At 40.1% G+C, this 16212-nt stretch overlaps 2 protein-coding genes across 2 annotated transcripts; one reads left to right on the top strand and one right to left on the bottom strand.

Annotated features, from left to right (window-relative positions):
• Window positions 1-3006: 3006 nt before the first annotated feature.
• pnx (posterior neuron-specific homeobox) lies at window positions 3007-3737 on the bottom strand. The gene is made up of 2 exons (XM_068705650.1): window positions 3573-3737; window positions 3007-3485 (listed from the first exon to the last, which is right to left on the bottom strand). Exons 1-2 carry the CDS (start codon window positions 3685-3687, stop codon window positions 3007-3009), a joined length of 594 nt encoding a protein of 197 aa, XP_068561751.1. The 5' UTR covers window positions 3688-3737.
• A 4489-nt stretch (window positions 3738-8226) lies between these two features.
• ash2l (ash2 like, histone lysine methyltransferase complex subunit) lies at window positions 8227-15620 on the top strand. Its single transcript, XM_068706363.1, has 17 exons — window positions 8227-8289; window positions 9166-9232; window positions 9372-9517; window positions 9600-9688; window positions 9786-9880; window positions 10074-10169; window positions 10458-10553; window positions 10664-10739; window positions 11168-11185; window positions 12578-12677; window positions 12958-13175; window positions 13278-13445; window positions 13959-14152; window positions 14472-14564; window positions 14664-14762; window positions 14912-14971; window positions 15063-15620. Exons 1-17 carry the CDS (start codon window positions 8228-8230, stop codon window positions 15168-15170), a joined length of 1785 nt encoding a protein of 594 aa, XP_068562464.1. The 5' UTR covers window position 8227; the 3' UTR covers window positions 15171-15620.
• The last annotated feature ends 592 nt before the right edge of the window (window positions 15621-16212 follow it).

The raw sequence follows: 16212 nt of genomic DNA, 5'->3' as shown, positions 1-16212 counted from the left end.
AGGAAAACAAGAATAATTAACTTAATTACTTGTAATGGAATACTTTTTACAGTATAGTATTAGTACTTTTACTTAAGTAACTGATCTGCATACTTCTTTCACTACTGCAGCTCTGTGAAGCTGCACTTAGGCACAGAAGCATATAACATATGCTCTACAGGAACAAACCTTCTTTTAAATTATTTCTTTCCAAAGCTCTGCTGTCGGGTTAAATTGAGACATCAAACTAGAAACTTGATTCACTTCATTTCACTTTGTTTCACATGTTTTATCAAACATCAATCATTCTTCAACACCTTTAATAACTTTCTAATGATTCGTTAATTGTTCCGCTGCTTCAGAGAAGATCAGAATACCTTCTATCTGACCAGCAGCTTGTTGCATGGCTGCACACTCTAAAGTCAATAACGATGACTTTGGCTTCAGAAATGTTCAGTGTCAGAAAGTGATCATAACATCACCACGGACCATGACTCACGTCCACGAAGCAGAATAACAACAGCTGTGTCATCTGGGATCAAAGATCTGCTCAGATACTTAAAGTGTTATCCAGTGGTGGAAGAAGTATTCAGATAATACTCCAGGACAAGCAAAAGTCCTGCATTCAAATCCGTACTTGAGTAAAAGTACATAAATCTGATGTTTCTGGATTAATATTACTGATGCATCATATGTTTGTAGCATATGATGCAGTTCAGAGGTAGAAGATTTATCTCTGAGATGTGGCGGAGGAGAAGTAGAATAAATACTTAAGTAAATTACAAGTACCTTGGATTTGTACTAGAACACTTGAGTAAATGTACTAAATGTTATTCCACTTCTGGTTTCAACATCTGATTTCCTGCATAAAAGTTCAGAAAAGTGTTTTTTCTGTTTGTCGTGTTTCATCACATGGACCTCTTGGAAAACATTCAGTTAGTTTCTGTTAGATGTCGACTTGTTTCCCTGCTCACGCTCATAATGTTCCTTCTTCAGACCTGTGTGTGTGTGTGTGTGTGTGTGTGTGTGTGTGTGTAACAATAGTCTGTCCACTTTGTTTTCTTCTGCCGCCATCTGTTTCCAATACCTCACTGATGTTGGAAATGCTCTCAGATCTTTTCCAGCTGATACTAACATGATGTGTCATCTTCTTAAAATACTTTATTTATTAAAACATCACAATTTGTAGCACCTGGAAAAAAAGACAATGTTGAGTTACTTCTGTTTTCACGTGATGTTTTTGTTTGTTTGTTTGTGATTTGTTAAAACTAAACACTTCACTGGTTTGTCTCGTTCACCATAATGAACGGACGTGTGGGAGTTCATAACCGCCTGACATCTGAGGATCAGAGTATGTGCTAAACGACATACAGATGTGCTCAGAGGCGTGTGTGTGTGTGTGTGTGTGTGTGTGCGTGTGTGTGAGAGAGAAGGACTTTGAGCAGAGAGTAGTTATTTTGTGTGTCATTAAAATACTTTAAGAACAGAATATGTTTAACTTGGCAAACATGCACACACACACACACACACACACACACACACACACACACACACACACACACACACACACACACACAACCTGATCTGAGGCCACTATTTTACAACTTATTTAACTGAAATCTGATCTTGATACTTATGTGGATTTTAGGTGAAAACAAGCAATAAGAAGAAGCATAAAGGATCTCCATTGTCTTTATGTAATAATTCAATATTTTGTACCCATGGTTGGGGGTGTAACCATAGACTGTATATGAGAAGTGGATGTAGTTATCGTGAGGTTACCGATTAGTTGGTGGACTGATGTTTTGAAGCATTTCAAGCATTTGAGCATTTTGGCTGTCGCCATCTTGTTAGGGCGGAGCTAAGTACAACCGAACACTGAAGGAGACGCTTTGAGGTGACCGATAGTTTACAATTAACTTTAATGAAGTGAAAACACACTGTGACAGAACACCACTGAGGTATAGAGAGGCCTGTCAATCACTGTGTAGCCCCGCCCCCAAAGCATACTCTGCTTCATGGTCTGTTTGACTCTAAATGGACCATAATTTACTAAATGAACATCATGCTGTATTGAAGAAGACTTGAAACTAGAGATTGAGAACATAAACTCATGTTTACAATGTTTACTGAGGTAATAAATCAAGAGAGAAGTAGAGTCATTTTCTCATAGACTTCTATGGATAAATGGATTTCCATGAACTGCGGTTCAGACATTCATGTTCCCCTCGGGATGAACCCTCGTGTTACATGTCATCTACCTGACAGTCGTGGTTCTTCAGAGGATGAATCCTGCTGACTTTGTTTATTTTTATTAAAATATCTCAACATCTATGGGATGGATTGTCACTACGTCTGGCTCAGACATTCGTGTTCTCCTTTAGGATGAACTGTAATAACTTTGCTGATCTTCTGACTTTACATAAACATTCAATTAGTCCAATAATTTGATTTGTGACCTAAAATAACTAAAGACATTCCTATCAGCCTCAGCTGTACTTTGTGTTCATTTGCAATTGTTAGCATGTTAACACGCTAAACTAAGATGGTGAACATTATATACCCGCTAAACGTCAGTGGATATTAGCATTTAGCTCAAAGCGATCAGGTTCTTTGTCCCCTTTGGATCATAAAAAGCACCTTTTATTATTATCGCCTGTGAATGTTATAGCCGAAACATCGACCAGGGTCATAATGTGAATGCAGCTCCATCATTACCTTACCACTAGTTCTAACTGCAAATGTAAAATCACAGTTTAGAAATTAATTATATATTAAAATATTAATACACATTTCGATATCGTGAGAATCAACAATATAAAAAAACAAGGAACAAACAAGAACACCTTCAATAGAAATGTTTATCAAAATAAATTACAACATAATTACATTAGAAAATATAAACTCGCTTCTGTTTGGCACGTTAACAGCTCTCCTGAATAATGATAATTGTGCCATATATTTGTTTGTTGTTGCAGAAATTGTTTCAGGTGAGCTGAATGTTGGTCCGTCACGTGCTCGGTCGCTTCATCGTGCGTAATAATGATGATGAAAAGGCGCGAGCGGCAGCGGCGCGAACATCTGCAGCGGAGCGCGCGGCTGCCAGCAGAGCGGACTGTAGGTCAGAGGAGAGGAGAAGGAAGATGATGATGATGGGAAGCCGTGCTCTTCCTCCTCCTCCTCCTCCGCCTCCCTCCCCTGCGGCCGCTCCTTCTTCCACTTGGTGCGCCGGTTCTGGAACCAGATCTTGACCTGGGTCTCGGAGAGGCGCAGGGCCGTGGCGACGGTGTGCCGCTCCAGCACCGACAGGTAGTGGCACCTCCGGAAGCTGCGCTCCAGGATCTGCAGCTGCTCCACGGTGAAGGCGGTGCGGATCCGTCGGCTTTTAGCCTCCGGCCTGTGGAGCTTCCCCGGCGGACACGCAGCCTCCTCATCCGGGCTACAGCTCCCAGCTGTTGGACGATGCAGCTGCTGTTTTCTGGGTTCATCTCTGGGAGAAGAAGCTCCTAAAAGAGAACAAAAATATCATGATTAAACCATATTACATGTTGATATAAAGGCTATTTTTAGACCTCAAGGAGTTTGTTTCTCACCTGTTGCATCCTCAGCACAGATTATTCTCCTCGTGAACTTTGTGGGATCCAAAATATCCTCCACAGAAAAAGGCGTCCTGTGGTTTAGCGGGACTTTGGCTGCAACTGGCTGCATTTCAGCGCGCTGTGGGCCGATGATCTGGACGCAGGAAGCGGTGTGGCTGCTCCGAGCAGCTCCGGGGGTTTATATAGAAATATACACGCGCAGCCTCTGCACACGCCGCCGCAGGGCTGTCTAATTTACATGTCATTCAAAAAGTTACCCAAATGAAGCAATGCGCGCTGCAGGAACAATTGAAGTCTCTTGTCTTTTCCTGTGCGTAACTCGGACACGCTCCGTCCCCGTGGGACCCCCACGTGCGGGCACTTCAGAATGCAAATGCGCGCTCTCTCAGCCGGTGGGGGGGCTTTGAGTTTGTTATTTATTACCGGGCATCTGGTTAAAATGTGCCTCCTTTCGATCCCTCGTGTTCCTCTTTGTGGTCTCGCTTGTCGTTATTTGCAAATGTGAGATTGTTCCGCTGGTAGGACACGTGAACGCGTCTTGTGATGCTAATAGATGGACTCATCAAAGGAAAGTTTGAGCCTGTTGTCTCTTGTGTCTCAGTTTCCATGGAGCCGTTCTTGTCCTGTTGAGTGTGTAACATCCCCACAAAGCACTGCAGTTTAATTAGAAGCCCACTAACAACTTTAGGAGCCACTTCATGCCTGCTAAGATATGGCGTATTATAATAATAATATATTTATTTATAGAGCTCACTTATCAAAACAAAGTTATTCACATAAAAACAAATAAAACCCGCAAAATTAAAGTATAATCTCCTATTTCAAACTAATTTAAAGACATTTGAATTTGAATTCAAGGTTTTGCAGAGAAACACTGTTTTTATATATATATATATATAGATATATATATATATATATATATATATATATATATATATATATATATATATATACACATATACATATATATATGTATATATATACATACATATATATATACGTGTATATATATATATATATATATATATATATATATATATATATATATATATAGTCATGTTTTTATTATCCCTCTATTGTTGTATTACATTTTAATGTTTTTGTTTTTTGTCTTCTGTTTTTTTTGTAAAGATCTTTGCAACCTTGTTAAGAAAAGTGCGGTAAAGAAGATTTATTAATATAATATAATATAGTATAATGTAATGTAATGTAATAAAATATAATTCATATATCAAATTATAGTGCAGATCCCAAAGTTTTCAAAGACAACCATCATGTCAGACTGAATGAAGTGATGACATGTTGAATATAAAGTTCAGTCATAAAACACATCTGTGTTCAATGAGGAGCTGAAGAACCTGAAACAGACGAAGGAAGAAGATCTTTATTACAACTTTAAAAGAAGTACAAGATGAGTGGTACTAAAAACAGAAGAGGCAGCTTCAAACTGTTCTTCATGTCAACACATTCAGATCCTTAAATCTGAGTAAAAGTACAAATACATTCACGTAAAAATACTCTTTACTACTTTAGTCAAAGTTCAAAAGTATTACCAGCTTCATGTACTCAAAGCTGGAGCTACTTTGAAATACTTTTTATACAGTTTGTTACTTTAGTCCAGTGGTTCTATCGGGGTCAGGGAGGAGGAGGAGGTGAAGAAGAAGAAGGAAAAGGAGGAGAAGCAGAAGAAGAAGAAGAAGGAAAAGGAGGAGAAGAAGAAGAAGAAAAAGAAGAAGAAGGAGGTGAAGAAGAAGGAAAAGGAGGAGAAGGAGAAGAAGAAGAAGGAAGAGGTGAAGAAGAAGGAAAAGGAGGAGAAGGAGAAGGAGAAGAAGAAGAAGGAGGAGGAGGAGGAGAAGAAGAAGAAGAAGAAGAAGAAGAAGAAGAAGAAGAAGAAGAAGAAGGAGGAGAAGGTGAAGGACAATTTTATCTTTCTGATCATCAGTTCATAATAGTTTATGGATTATTTAATATCTTTATCTGGAGAGAAACGTGTAACTGTAGTGCAGTAAAAAGTAAAATATTTCCTTGTAGTGAAGTAGAACTACAAATGGAAATACTTAAGTACAGTATTTAAGTAAAAGTACTCAGTTACTTGCCTCTTTTATGTTTAATTGGCCTCAAATTGCTTCATTAACTCTACAATTCAGGTAACAGTCCCATCTTTAAATCCACATTACTGCTGATGGTCTCCTAATCCTCCTCCTGAGGAAGAGGAGGAAGAGGAGGAAGAGGAGGGTCGGGGGGGTAAATGATCCTGTGGAGGCGACTCATGAAGCTGCAGCTGCTAGCGACAGACTCCTACAGAGCTGCTGGTATTGAACGGAGGAGAGAGGCCGGCCCATCAGGACAATTAGCAGATGTCACCAGGACTGACCCTCTGTGACCCGGAGCTTTGTGTCCTTTAAACAGGATAAGAGAGACAGAATCTTTAATTAAACATAACTACGTATGTCACCATATTTTAATAAAACTATTACTTTATATATAAGTAGTTTTGTTTCCTAAACTTAACTAAGTTGTTTCCTGTGAGGACTGTATTCATGTAACGACCGTAAAGTGACTCGTATTTCTGACTTTTGTAGGAAAACAAACCAAAAATGAGGAATAACTTCTTGTAAGATATCAAACGAACCGTTGTCTGAGGACACGTTGATGACATTTTAAATAAATAAAACACTGAAAAAAATACATTATAAAAGCTCTCTACTATTGTGTGCCTCATAACAACTGTTCTTTTTTTTTTTTATTTAACCTGAAAAAATAAATGAAATAAAATCCACAGAATACAAATGAAAATACAAAATTTAATAAAATCTTAAAAGATCAGTTTAATGTAAATAAGTCATTTTTTATCATCAAAAAAAGATTAAATAGTGAATAAACAAAGTTGTCTTTCTCTCATCTGAACTGTAAAGATACAGTATTGATAACTTCCTCCACCTCGACTCCACAGATGTGTGTCTGCATTCTAGGAGGAAAGAGGAGGAGAAAACACGACTACCATCTCCCTAACAAAGACCTAAAGGCATTTACTGCAGCACCCGGGGGTGCTCTCAGCATTCCAGCGCTCTCATTGTGAGACGTCTTCTGGCACACTTTGTCTTTTGTTTTGCTTGTCTCTTCGCTGGTCCCTGAACGGCCCCTAAAATCCTCTCAATGATGTCTGACTCTCAGAGAGTACGTCGGGTGGTCTCACGCCAGAACAAAGCTTTTTATTATTTTATTATATTTCGCTCTTTATCAGTTCATGGAGGTAGAAGAAGACATCTGCACATGAGTCAGGAACATTAGTGATAAACACGCTCACGTTTTCAAATATCTATCTACATTTAGTCACTTTTTCCAGCTGAAGACTTCACAGTAAATCCACCAGTAATGCAAAACCTTTGGATATGAAAAGATATTTTATATTTCATTGCAAGCTTTAACAATGATTTTTTTTCTTTGCGTGTAATTCAAGTTTTCTGAAAGTTTATGTTTAAATAGGCAAATGAGACAACAATGGTAGCTTTTGGTGAATTTAGGAGAAATCTACAAAATAAAGTCTCTAATCAGTGCATGAAAAACAATGTTTTGGCCTGAAGTGTCTTCTCTTAAACTTTGAAAATTACTTTATCTATCTATATATATATATATATATATATATTTGCAATATAAATACTGTGCAATCCAAACACTTCATACTATACCTCATATGTGCAATAATGTGTATTATATTGTATTTTTAGCTTTTGTTGTCTTTTTGCTATTTACTTATTCATTATACCTTTACTGTCTGACTATTTATTGTTCATCTTTTGTTTTTATTTTCTTCTTTTCTACTTGTTTCTCTCTTGTTCCACTTTGTAATGCTGCAGATTTCCCGCTGTGGGACTACTAAAGGATTATCTTATCTTATGTAATGATATTATCTTAAATATTGACCATGTTCTCTTGATTATCATATCTCACATGCTGATTTGAAGGCGGTATAATGTTTACTGTGTTAGCCTTCTGTGTGCTGATTGTCAGACGTTTCTTCAGGTTTCACGGCTGCTGACCACAGATCCATCGTCCAGTGAGGGAACCGTACGAGTGGGTTTCACTACAAATCCACAGCAGCAGCCTCGACGACCACGACGACTTCCACCGTAAACTTATAACCGTCTCCATCCAAAAGCCTCCAGTTCTTCTTCCTTCAGCTGGAGGAACAAGAAGGAAACGTCCACAACGCGCAATGTTTCAACTATCATATCATGTATATAAATATGTATATAAAGCAACCTGTTACATTAATCATATTTATTCCAACACCCTTTGCACTGTAGTCCTACTGTGCACACATGTTGTTGTTTTCATATGTTAATATCTGTATATAGCAGTTAAATGTTTATGTTTTACGTTTGTACCTGTTATCTATCTATCTATCTATCTATCTATCTATCTATCTATCTATCTATCTATCTAATCTATCTATCTATCTATCTATCTATCTATCTATCTATCTATCTATCTATCTATCTATCTATCTATCTATCTAATATACTTGACGTTTAGGATGGCGGTGAGATGCAGTTCACCCGACAGCCTGCGGTGGCGCTGCTGAACTGATCCTCTGCGGCAACCCGGAAGTTGACGTTTTTATTTTTTTTACTCATTGATTTGAAAACATGGCGTCGGAAGCAGAGGCGGGTAGCAGTGCTGCCACAACAGAACCGGACACCGGAGACGGGTACGTGTCCGTCATGCGAGATATATTTCACCGTTATAAATATATAGGCTGTGGTTCTGATTATATGTGAACATATGAACCACATTTACGCTCTTGTTTAGCCGTAAATGATGTTAGCATACTAGCTAGCTAACGTTAGCATCCCATAGACTCTCAGAGAGAAACGTAGACCGTTACAGCTTAGCAGTTCTTTGTGAGGAGAAAACATCTCAATATATGACAGGTTAATGTTAACCTGTCTACCGGCGGACTTATAAAGACTACAGAGCATAGTTTAATACTTTAAAAGCATGAATATGTCCCTCTAATAATAATGTATGTAGAGCTATAAATCTCGCACGCCAGACTCCGTTTGAAAAATGTAAATTTTAACGAACATTAATATTTTTGATTAATCGAAATATTAGAAGAAGTATTCAGATCATGTACTAAAGCAAAGGTAGTAATACCTCTTTGCAGAAATACTCTGTTACACGTCCTGCATTTAAAAAAAGAAAGCACCCAAAGTAAAAAATGCAGAATGGCCAATTTCAGAATAATATATATGGCCATTCTGCATTTTATATATATATATATATATATATATATATATATATATGTGTGTATATATATATATATATATATATATATATATATATATGTGTGTATATACTCTATATATTTTACAAATGCAGAATGGTTAAAAGAGGGGGCTAACGTAGCAGAAACTGAAAAATAAGAATACTTATGTGTGCGTAATAGGTTAGTGAATTAAAACATGTGGAGTTCCATTGTCAACGTTTATTCTGTTGAGATGATTTTACCACCTTTTTCTGTTGCTGGGTCAATATTTAGTAAACATTTAGTCATCTGATTAATCTTCCTGCTGATCATCAGGGATGCTCCGTTCAGGGAACTACCCACCAGCATGGACACTGAGTCATCCAACGGCAAAGAGGGAATGGTAACATATATATTTATTATTATTATTATTATTATTAGCATGACTTTGTCTTTGTTTTGTGTGTTTGCTGTCTCTGGCTTTGCTGTAACTCCTAATGCTCGTGCTGGTTTTTTTAATAAGCAGACTTTGTGTCTCACAGGAAGCGGCCGGCGACGGCTCCGAGGCGGCCGACGCTCTGACTGGATCCGGAGACGAGGAGAGTGGGAGGCAGCTGGGAGAGGTGGAGCTGCAGTGTGCGCTGTGCATGAAGTGGTTCACTGCTGACACGTTTGCCATCGACACTGCGTAAGTGAAGTTATATTCAAACATTGGCCGTGTCTTTAGAGTACTTTAAAGTGCTGATTTAACCTCTCCTCCTTCTCTACAGGACCTGCCTTCCTTTCATGACTAACTATGTGTTTCACTGCAACGTGTGCCATCACAGCGGCAACACGTACTTCCTCAGAAAACAAGCGAGTAGGTATTTCAAACTGCCTCGACACAATGGTGGATTCAAGCTTCGTCGTACTTTGTCACAACATTTTCCATCTTGTTTGTTTCCTGTGCTGTTCAGACCTGAAGGAGATGTGTCTCACAGCGCTGGCTAACCTGACGTGGAGATCCAGAACACAAGACGAGCACCCGAAGACCATGTTCTCCAAAGACAAGGTGAGCACGAACACGTTGGTTTGGACCTCTAAAGCACTTTAAATTCCAGTCTATGTGATGTTGGGCTTTTCAATTCTTACAATTATTTATTGAAGATTACAATTAAGATTGAGGTGAAATCTCCTGATGTTCTTGTGAATACTGCTACGATCATTTATGGTAACATTTGCATATTTCCCATGTCTCCCTGCAGGATATCATACCGTTCATTGACAAGTACTGGGAATGCATGACGACCCGTCAGAGACCGGGGAAGCTCACCTGGCCCAACAACATCGTGAAGACGATGGTAGCGCTCTTACTGCTCTTACTTGAGTAAATGCAGCAATACTACAGAATAGAAGTACTCTACAAGTGAACTAAAGTTATTTTAAAAAGTTTTGAAAAAGTGCAACATTCCTCTCAAAGATGTAGTGGAGTAGAAGTATAAAATAGAAATGCTCAAGTAAAGTACAAGTACCTCAAAATTTAACTTAAAGTACAGTACTTGAGTGACTGTACTTTGTTACTTTCTACCACTCTGTTATTACTGTTATTTTATGGTAATAATCTTGTGATACTTGTGCTTATTGTCCAGAGTAAAGAGCGGGATGTGTTCCTGGTGAAGGAACACCCGGACCCCGGCAGCAAAGACCCTGAGGAAGAGTACCCCAAGTTTGGCCTGTTGGACCAGGTATGCACCGCTCAGCCTCAGAGCAGAATGAAGAAGAAGAAGAAGAAGAAGAAGAAGAAGAAGAAGAATGTTTAATCTGTGGGTAAAGTCTGATTCTTTCTCTCCTGTAGGACCTGGGAAACATTGGACCTTCATACGACTCACAGAAACAGACCACTGCTGCTCCCACTGCTGGTGGACTGAATGGTGAGAACATAAAGCTGAATGTTTCAGGTTTTTATTTGACCACAGAGGTCTCCTCCTCTAAAGACCAACAGACCTGCTGATTAAAACACTGAATAAAAGCAGCTTCACGTCCTGAAGCTCTTATAAGATCCAGACGTCCAGCGACTAAAACCCTTCATCCGGTTAAACGTCGAGTTAAAAACCACCAAAGTGTCTTAAAACACTTCTGGCAGACGACCACAACGCTGATCTGACGCCTCCGACAGGCGACTGAATGAAACGCACCTCGTTTAAAAACTACAGATTATTTCTCTGGTTTGAAAAATTGTTGTAAACATTTGAGATAACGTGAGAACATAACTCAGTTACATATGTAGCTCTGGTCATTTCTAATGTGGAGAAGTTCCATATTTAAACCTTAAAATGGGTCTTGTGCATTGTTTCTCCAGGTGGATCTTCGTTCTCAGGTGAATATTTGTGGTATTTTTGGAGCTGATCTGTTTTTTGTGTCTCGTAACCTTCTGGATAGAAGTTGGCCCTGAGGTTCCTCAGTAAGCATCTTGTGGGCAACTTCATCCTCGTCCACTTGTACCCCCCTGTCTGCTCTCTGCTTGTGTTTGATGCCCCCCCCCCCCCTCCCCCCTCCTAAAAGCTTTGCTCCCTGTCATCGGTGGACAAACCTTCCTTGTTTCTGGCTTGCTGCAAAAAAAAAAAAAAAAGCCTCATAAAACATCATATTAGAGCCATTATGGGAATAAAAACATCATTGTTGATTTGAGGGAGAAAGTTAATATATTCAGAGAATATGGTTTAAAGTTGTACATTTCAATGAGGTTATAAAGTCACAAAATAAAAGTGTTTTTTTATTCTATCAGGTAGTTGGTTCAAACCCATCTCACCACAGATGTTGCTGATTAGTGTGTGTTAAATGATTGTGCTTTAATCCCAGAATCACCAACTTATTATTAAGATTTTTAGGCATCTGGACGTTATAGAGATATTGCTGTGAAAAGGGGCTTTTCATCATAAAACAACTTGGTGATTTTATTGTGAATTTACAAGAATATCTCATAAATTTATGACTTTAATCCTGGAGTTTCTTCTTCTAATATAATCCCCCTCCCCAGCGCCGTCATTCATTTTTTCTTTACTGCAGCTCTAACCTGCCGTCATAGCCTCAAACTTAAATTTCATTTAATTTTATTAGAGGAAGGTTTAGTGCAAAACCAGTCTTGATACTTCACTGTGTCATGATGGTGTTTTTGAAGATAAAGAAGCAAATAACGTAACATGATGTTAATGCTTTGAATTATCCCAGTGGCTCAACCTTTAGTTCAATGTCTGAAGACTGTGGCTCAGATGGAACTACTTACTGTTTTCCACATTGATATGTTTTGTTGAATAATTCCACGTGTTAATATCTGAACTAGAGGATTTTGTATTGTTCTACATAAAATAACATAGAAACAGATACTAGAACTAGTCGTTAATCTTTAAAATGGGAATTTAAGTTTTTCTGGCTACTGTGAAAGAATAACTGCATTTTATTCTTACTTTCTTCATATACACAATGTTTAATTTCCCATCTCAGCGGTTTTATTAGTGGGAGGAAGAAGTAGAGAGTCTGATCTGAAGTCAGTGTTTGTGATCGATGTGGTTCAAAGTTCAAGAGGCTGAAAAATCCACGTGAACTAATTCCTGCTTTTTTTGTGCCTGCTGTTTTCCCCGTGTTCACCAAACGCCTAATAACCGTGTGTGTGTGTGTGTGTGTGTGGGTGTGGGTGTGGGTGGGTGGGTGTGCGTGTGTGTGTGCATGACTTCCTGTTCAGGTGTGTAATCTGACTTGTGTTGTTTTAAAGGTGCATTGGCCCCTGGACCCGGAAAAGGACGAGGGGCCAAACGTAAACAACAGCAGCAACAGGAGGGAGCTGCAGCAGGAGCCACCAAGAGAACCCGAAGGTATAAGAACTGTCAGTGAACACTCTCACTCACTCACACACTCTTTCACTCACTCACTCACTCACTCACTCACTCACTCACTCACTCACTCACTCACTCACTCACTCACTCTCTCACACTCACTCTCTCTTTCACACTCACTCACTCACTCTCTCTTTCACACTCACTCACTCTCTCTTTCTCACTCACTCACTCACTCACTCTCTCACACTCAGTGGACAGTTTTTGTTTTAAATAAACTAACCTACTAACGTGTGCTCCGCTTCCTCCCTCGTCGTAGTGACCCCCTGTTCTCGGCCCAGCGCCTGCCTCCTCACGGTTACCCTCTAGAGCACCCCTTTAATAAGGACGGGTACCGCTACATCCTGGCAGAACCGGATCCTCACGCTCCGGACCCGGATAAGCTGGAACTGGACTGCTGGGCCGGCAAACCCATACCCGGTGATCTGTACCGGGCCTGTCTGTACGAGAGGGTGCTGCTGGCCCTACACGACAGAGGTACCGCGTATTAAAAACACATTTATGGGAAAAGTGTCGGAGCTCCAAGAAAAAAATGTCCCATTGAGACAAAATAAAGTATAACATTTGCTCATGTTGCAGCGCCTCAGCTGAAGATCTCTGACGACCGTCTGACGGTGACCGGCGAGAAGGGCTACTCCATGGTGAGAGCCTCCCACGGTATCCGGAAGGGCTCCTGGTACTTTGAGGTCACCGTGGAGGAAATGCCCCCAGAGACGGCAGCCAGGCTCGGCTGGTCTCAGCCCCTCGGTGAGTGGTGGTCCTCTCTTACACAAACCTCTTTACATTTAGGAATAATATGAGAAGTGGAGTCAGTGCTTCATGTGTTAAAGCTGCATTCTCTGTAGTGTCCATCAGGGGGCGACTCCTCTGGTTGTATAGAAGTGTATGAGAAAATGACTCTACTTCTCTCTTGATTTATTACCTCAGTAAACATTGTAAACATGAGTTTATGGTCTCAATCTCTAGTTTCAAGTCTTCTTCAATACAGCATGATGTTCATTTAGTAAACTATGATCCATTTAGAGTCAAACAGACCATAAAGCAGAGTATGCTGTAGGGGCGGGGCTACCTTAAAGCTTAGACTTCTATACAACCAGAGGAGTCGCCCCCTGGTGGACACTGGAGAGAATGCAGTTTCAAGACATTTCCGCATCTGCTTTACTCGGCTGAAATCTTTAAGAACTTATGTTCTAAAAAGATAAAGAGGGCTTCAAAACAGTAATCTGTCAAACATCTTTTGCTCTTTTTCTTATTTTACAGGCAACCTGCAGGCCCCTCTGGGTTACGACAAGTTCAGCTACTCGTGGCGCAGCAAGAAGGGCACCCGGTTCCACCAGTCGATAGGGAAGCATTACTCGTCTGGCTACGGTCAGGGAGACACGCTGGGCTTCTTCATCGAGCTGCCGGACGGCACGGAGACGGCCAAAGCTCTGCCGGACACGTACAAGGACAAGGTAACACCCGAGACACGCTGCCCCGGGTTTTACATTCCATTTTTTAAGCCAAATTTAAACAGTAAGTAAATCCCCAAAAACGACCGCTCGGTCACGCCTATAGTCGGCTCTTTTTCTGTAACCACAAGCACACGCCTTTCTCTCTTTTCTGTCACGTTTACATAAAGACACAAATAACCTCAAACGATCTAAAACCTTTTTTTCATACAACTCCGCTAATGCGACACTTCAAAAAACATGCATGAAAATGCTTTAATGGAAACCCGCCTAAAGAGAACTACACTACAGTTATTTAATCTCAAATATGGTCTCTGTTCAGGCGCTAATTAAGTTCAAGAGCTACCTGTACTTTGAGGAGAAGGACTACGTGGACAAAGCAGAGAAAAGCCTGAAGTCCATGAGCTCCAGCAGGGTGAGAAGTCCTCCTTTTTAAAGATTAAAAGAAATCCAGTTATAAAAACCTGCCGCTGTGTTTGCTGCTGTTAACTCATGGATCCTGTTTTTCTTTCAGATGATATTCTTTAAAAACGGCGTGAGCCAAGGTGTCGCCTATGAAAACCTGTTTGAAGGAATGTACTTTCCCGCCATCTCTCTCTACAAGAGCTGCACGGTCAGTACGAGGGTTGTGTTTTTGATTCTTCTGCTTTCTTGTTGTTACTTTGTTTTATTTTTGTTAAACTTCTCTCTCTCTCTCTCTCTCTCTCTCTCTCTCTCTCTCTCTCTCTCTCTCTCTCTCTCTCTCTCTCTCTCTCTCTTCAGGTTTCAGTCAACTTCGGGCCACATTTCAGACACCCTCCAAAAGACCTCAAGTACCAGCCGGTAAAGAATCGCATCCTTTAAACAAAAACAACCACGTCCACTGAGCTGTCATCTGATTAATCTATCTGTGGTTGTTGTTCTTCCGTCTCAGATGAGTGACATGGGCTCGGGAGCTGTGATCGAACACACGCTGGCTGACATGCTGTTCCACGTGGAGACGGATGTGGACGGACGACGCAGCCCGCCGTGGGAAGGATGAACACGCCCCCCCCCCCCCCCCCGATTTCAGTACGCCCCCCCACACACACACGCTGAAATATCAAAACATTGCACCACGAGCTGCAGAGCTCAGAGAAATCGTGTCTGATTTCTACTAGTTTTGCCAGACAGGAAGTTAAAAGCTAACAAATACGCTCTAAAACGATCACAGAGAGATGGACGGCAGCTCATCGTGCCGACGTCCTCTCTGAACATTTAACGACTAAATCAACTTGTGCTTTAAAATCTGTATATTTTGAAGTTAGCGTGTCGCTGTAGAGGAGAGATCTCACCGGTTCGTCATGTTGAACCTCTGACGAGAGACGACTCTGCAGTTCTTTAGTGCGTTCTGTCTTTTTTTTATTTGTTTTGTTTTACAATGTGTGTCAGTTATTCACTGTTTTATACTCTGGGTTCAATAAAAAAATGAATAAATGCTAAATGGACAAAAGTTGAGCTCTCTCATGAATTCTGGATTTTGACGTTTAGCAAGTTGTTCTGAAAGTCGATCTGAACTAACCATTGTTTTTAATTAGTAATTAATATGTAGATTATTTTCTCAGTTAATTAAACATTTATTCCATAAAGTCCAAGAGGCGACGTCTTTGAATGTCTTGTTTTGTCTGACCAGCAATATATAATATATTTAAATCAAGTTAAATATTCATATTTAGAACCAGAAGAGAATGTAAAACCTGCATTCTCTCTAGTGTCCATCAGGGGGCGACTCCTCTGGTTGTATAGAAGTCTAGTCTAAAATGACTCTACTTCTCTCTTGATTTATTCCCTCAGTAAACATTGTAAACATGAGTTTATGGTCTCAATCTCTAGTTTCAAGTCTTCTTCAATACAGCATGATGTTCATTTAGTAAATTATGGTCCATTTAGAGTCAAACAGACCATAAAGCAGGGGATGCTTTAGGGGCGGGGCTACACAGTGATTGACAGGTCTCTACCAGAGACGTATACGGCGTCTCTACGTCACAAAAAAAGCAGCAACATGGCGACGACCGTAATCCAAGATGGCGACGGTGAAATCGACG

This window comes from Cebidichthys violaceus, unplaced genomic scaffold (genome assembly GCF_023349555.1).
Source record: "Cebidichthys violaceus isolate CVI_PGR_0920_01 unplaced genomic scaffold, fCebVio1.0.p SCAF_12, whole genome shotgun sequence".
Taxonomy (NCBI): Eukaryota; Metazoa; Chordata; class Actinopteri; order Perciformes; family Stichaeidae; genus Cebidichthys; species Cebidichthys violaceus.
The sequence above is the reverse complement of the archived record's forward strand: the minus strand, read 5'-3'. Positions and strand labels throughout refer to the sequence as shown.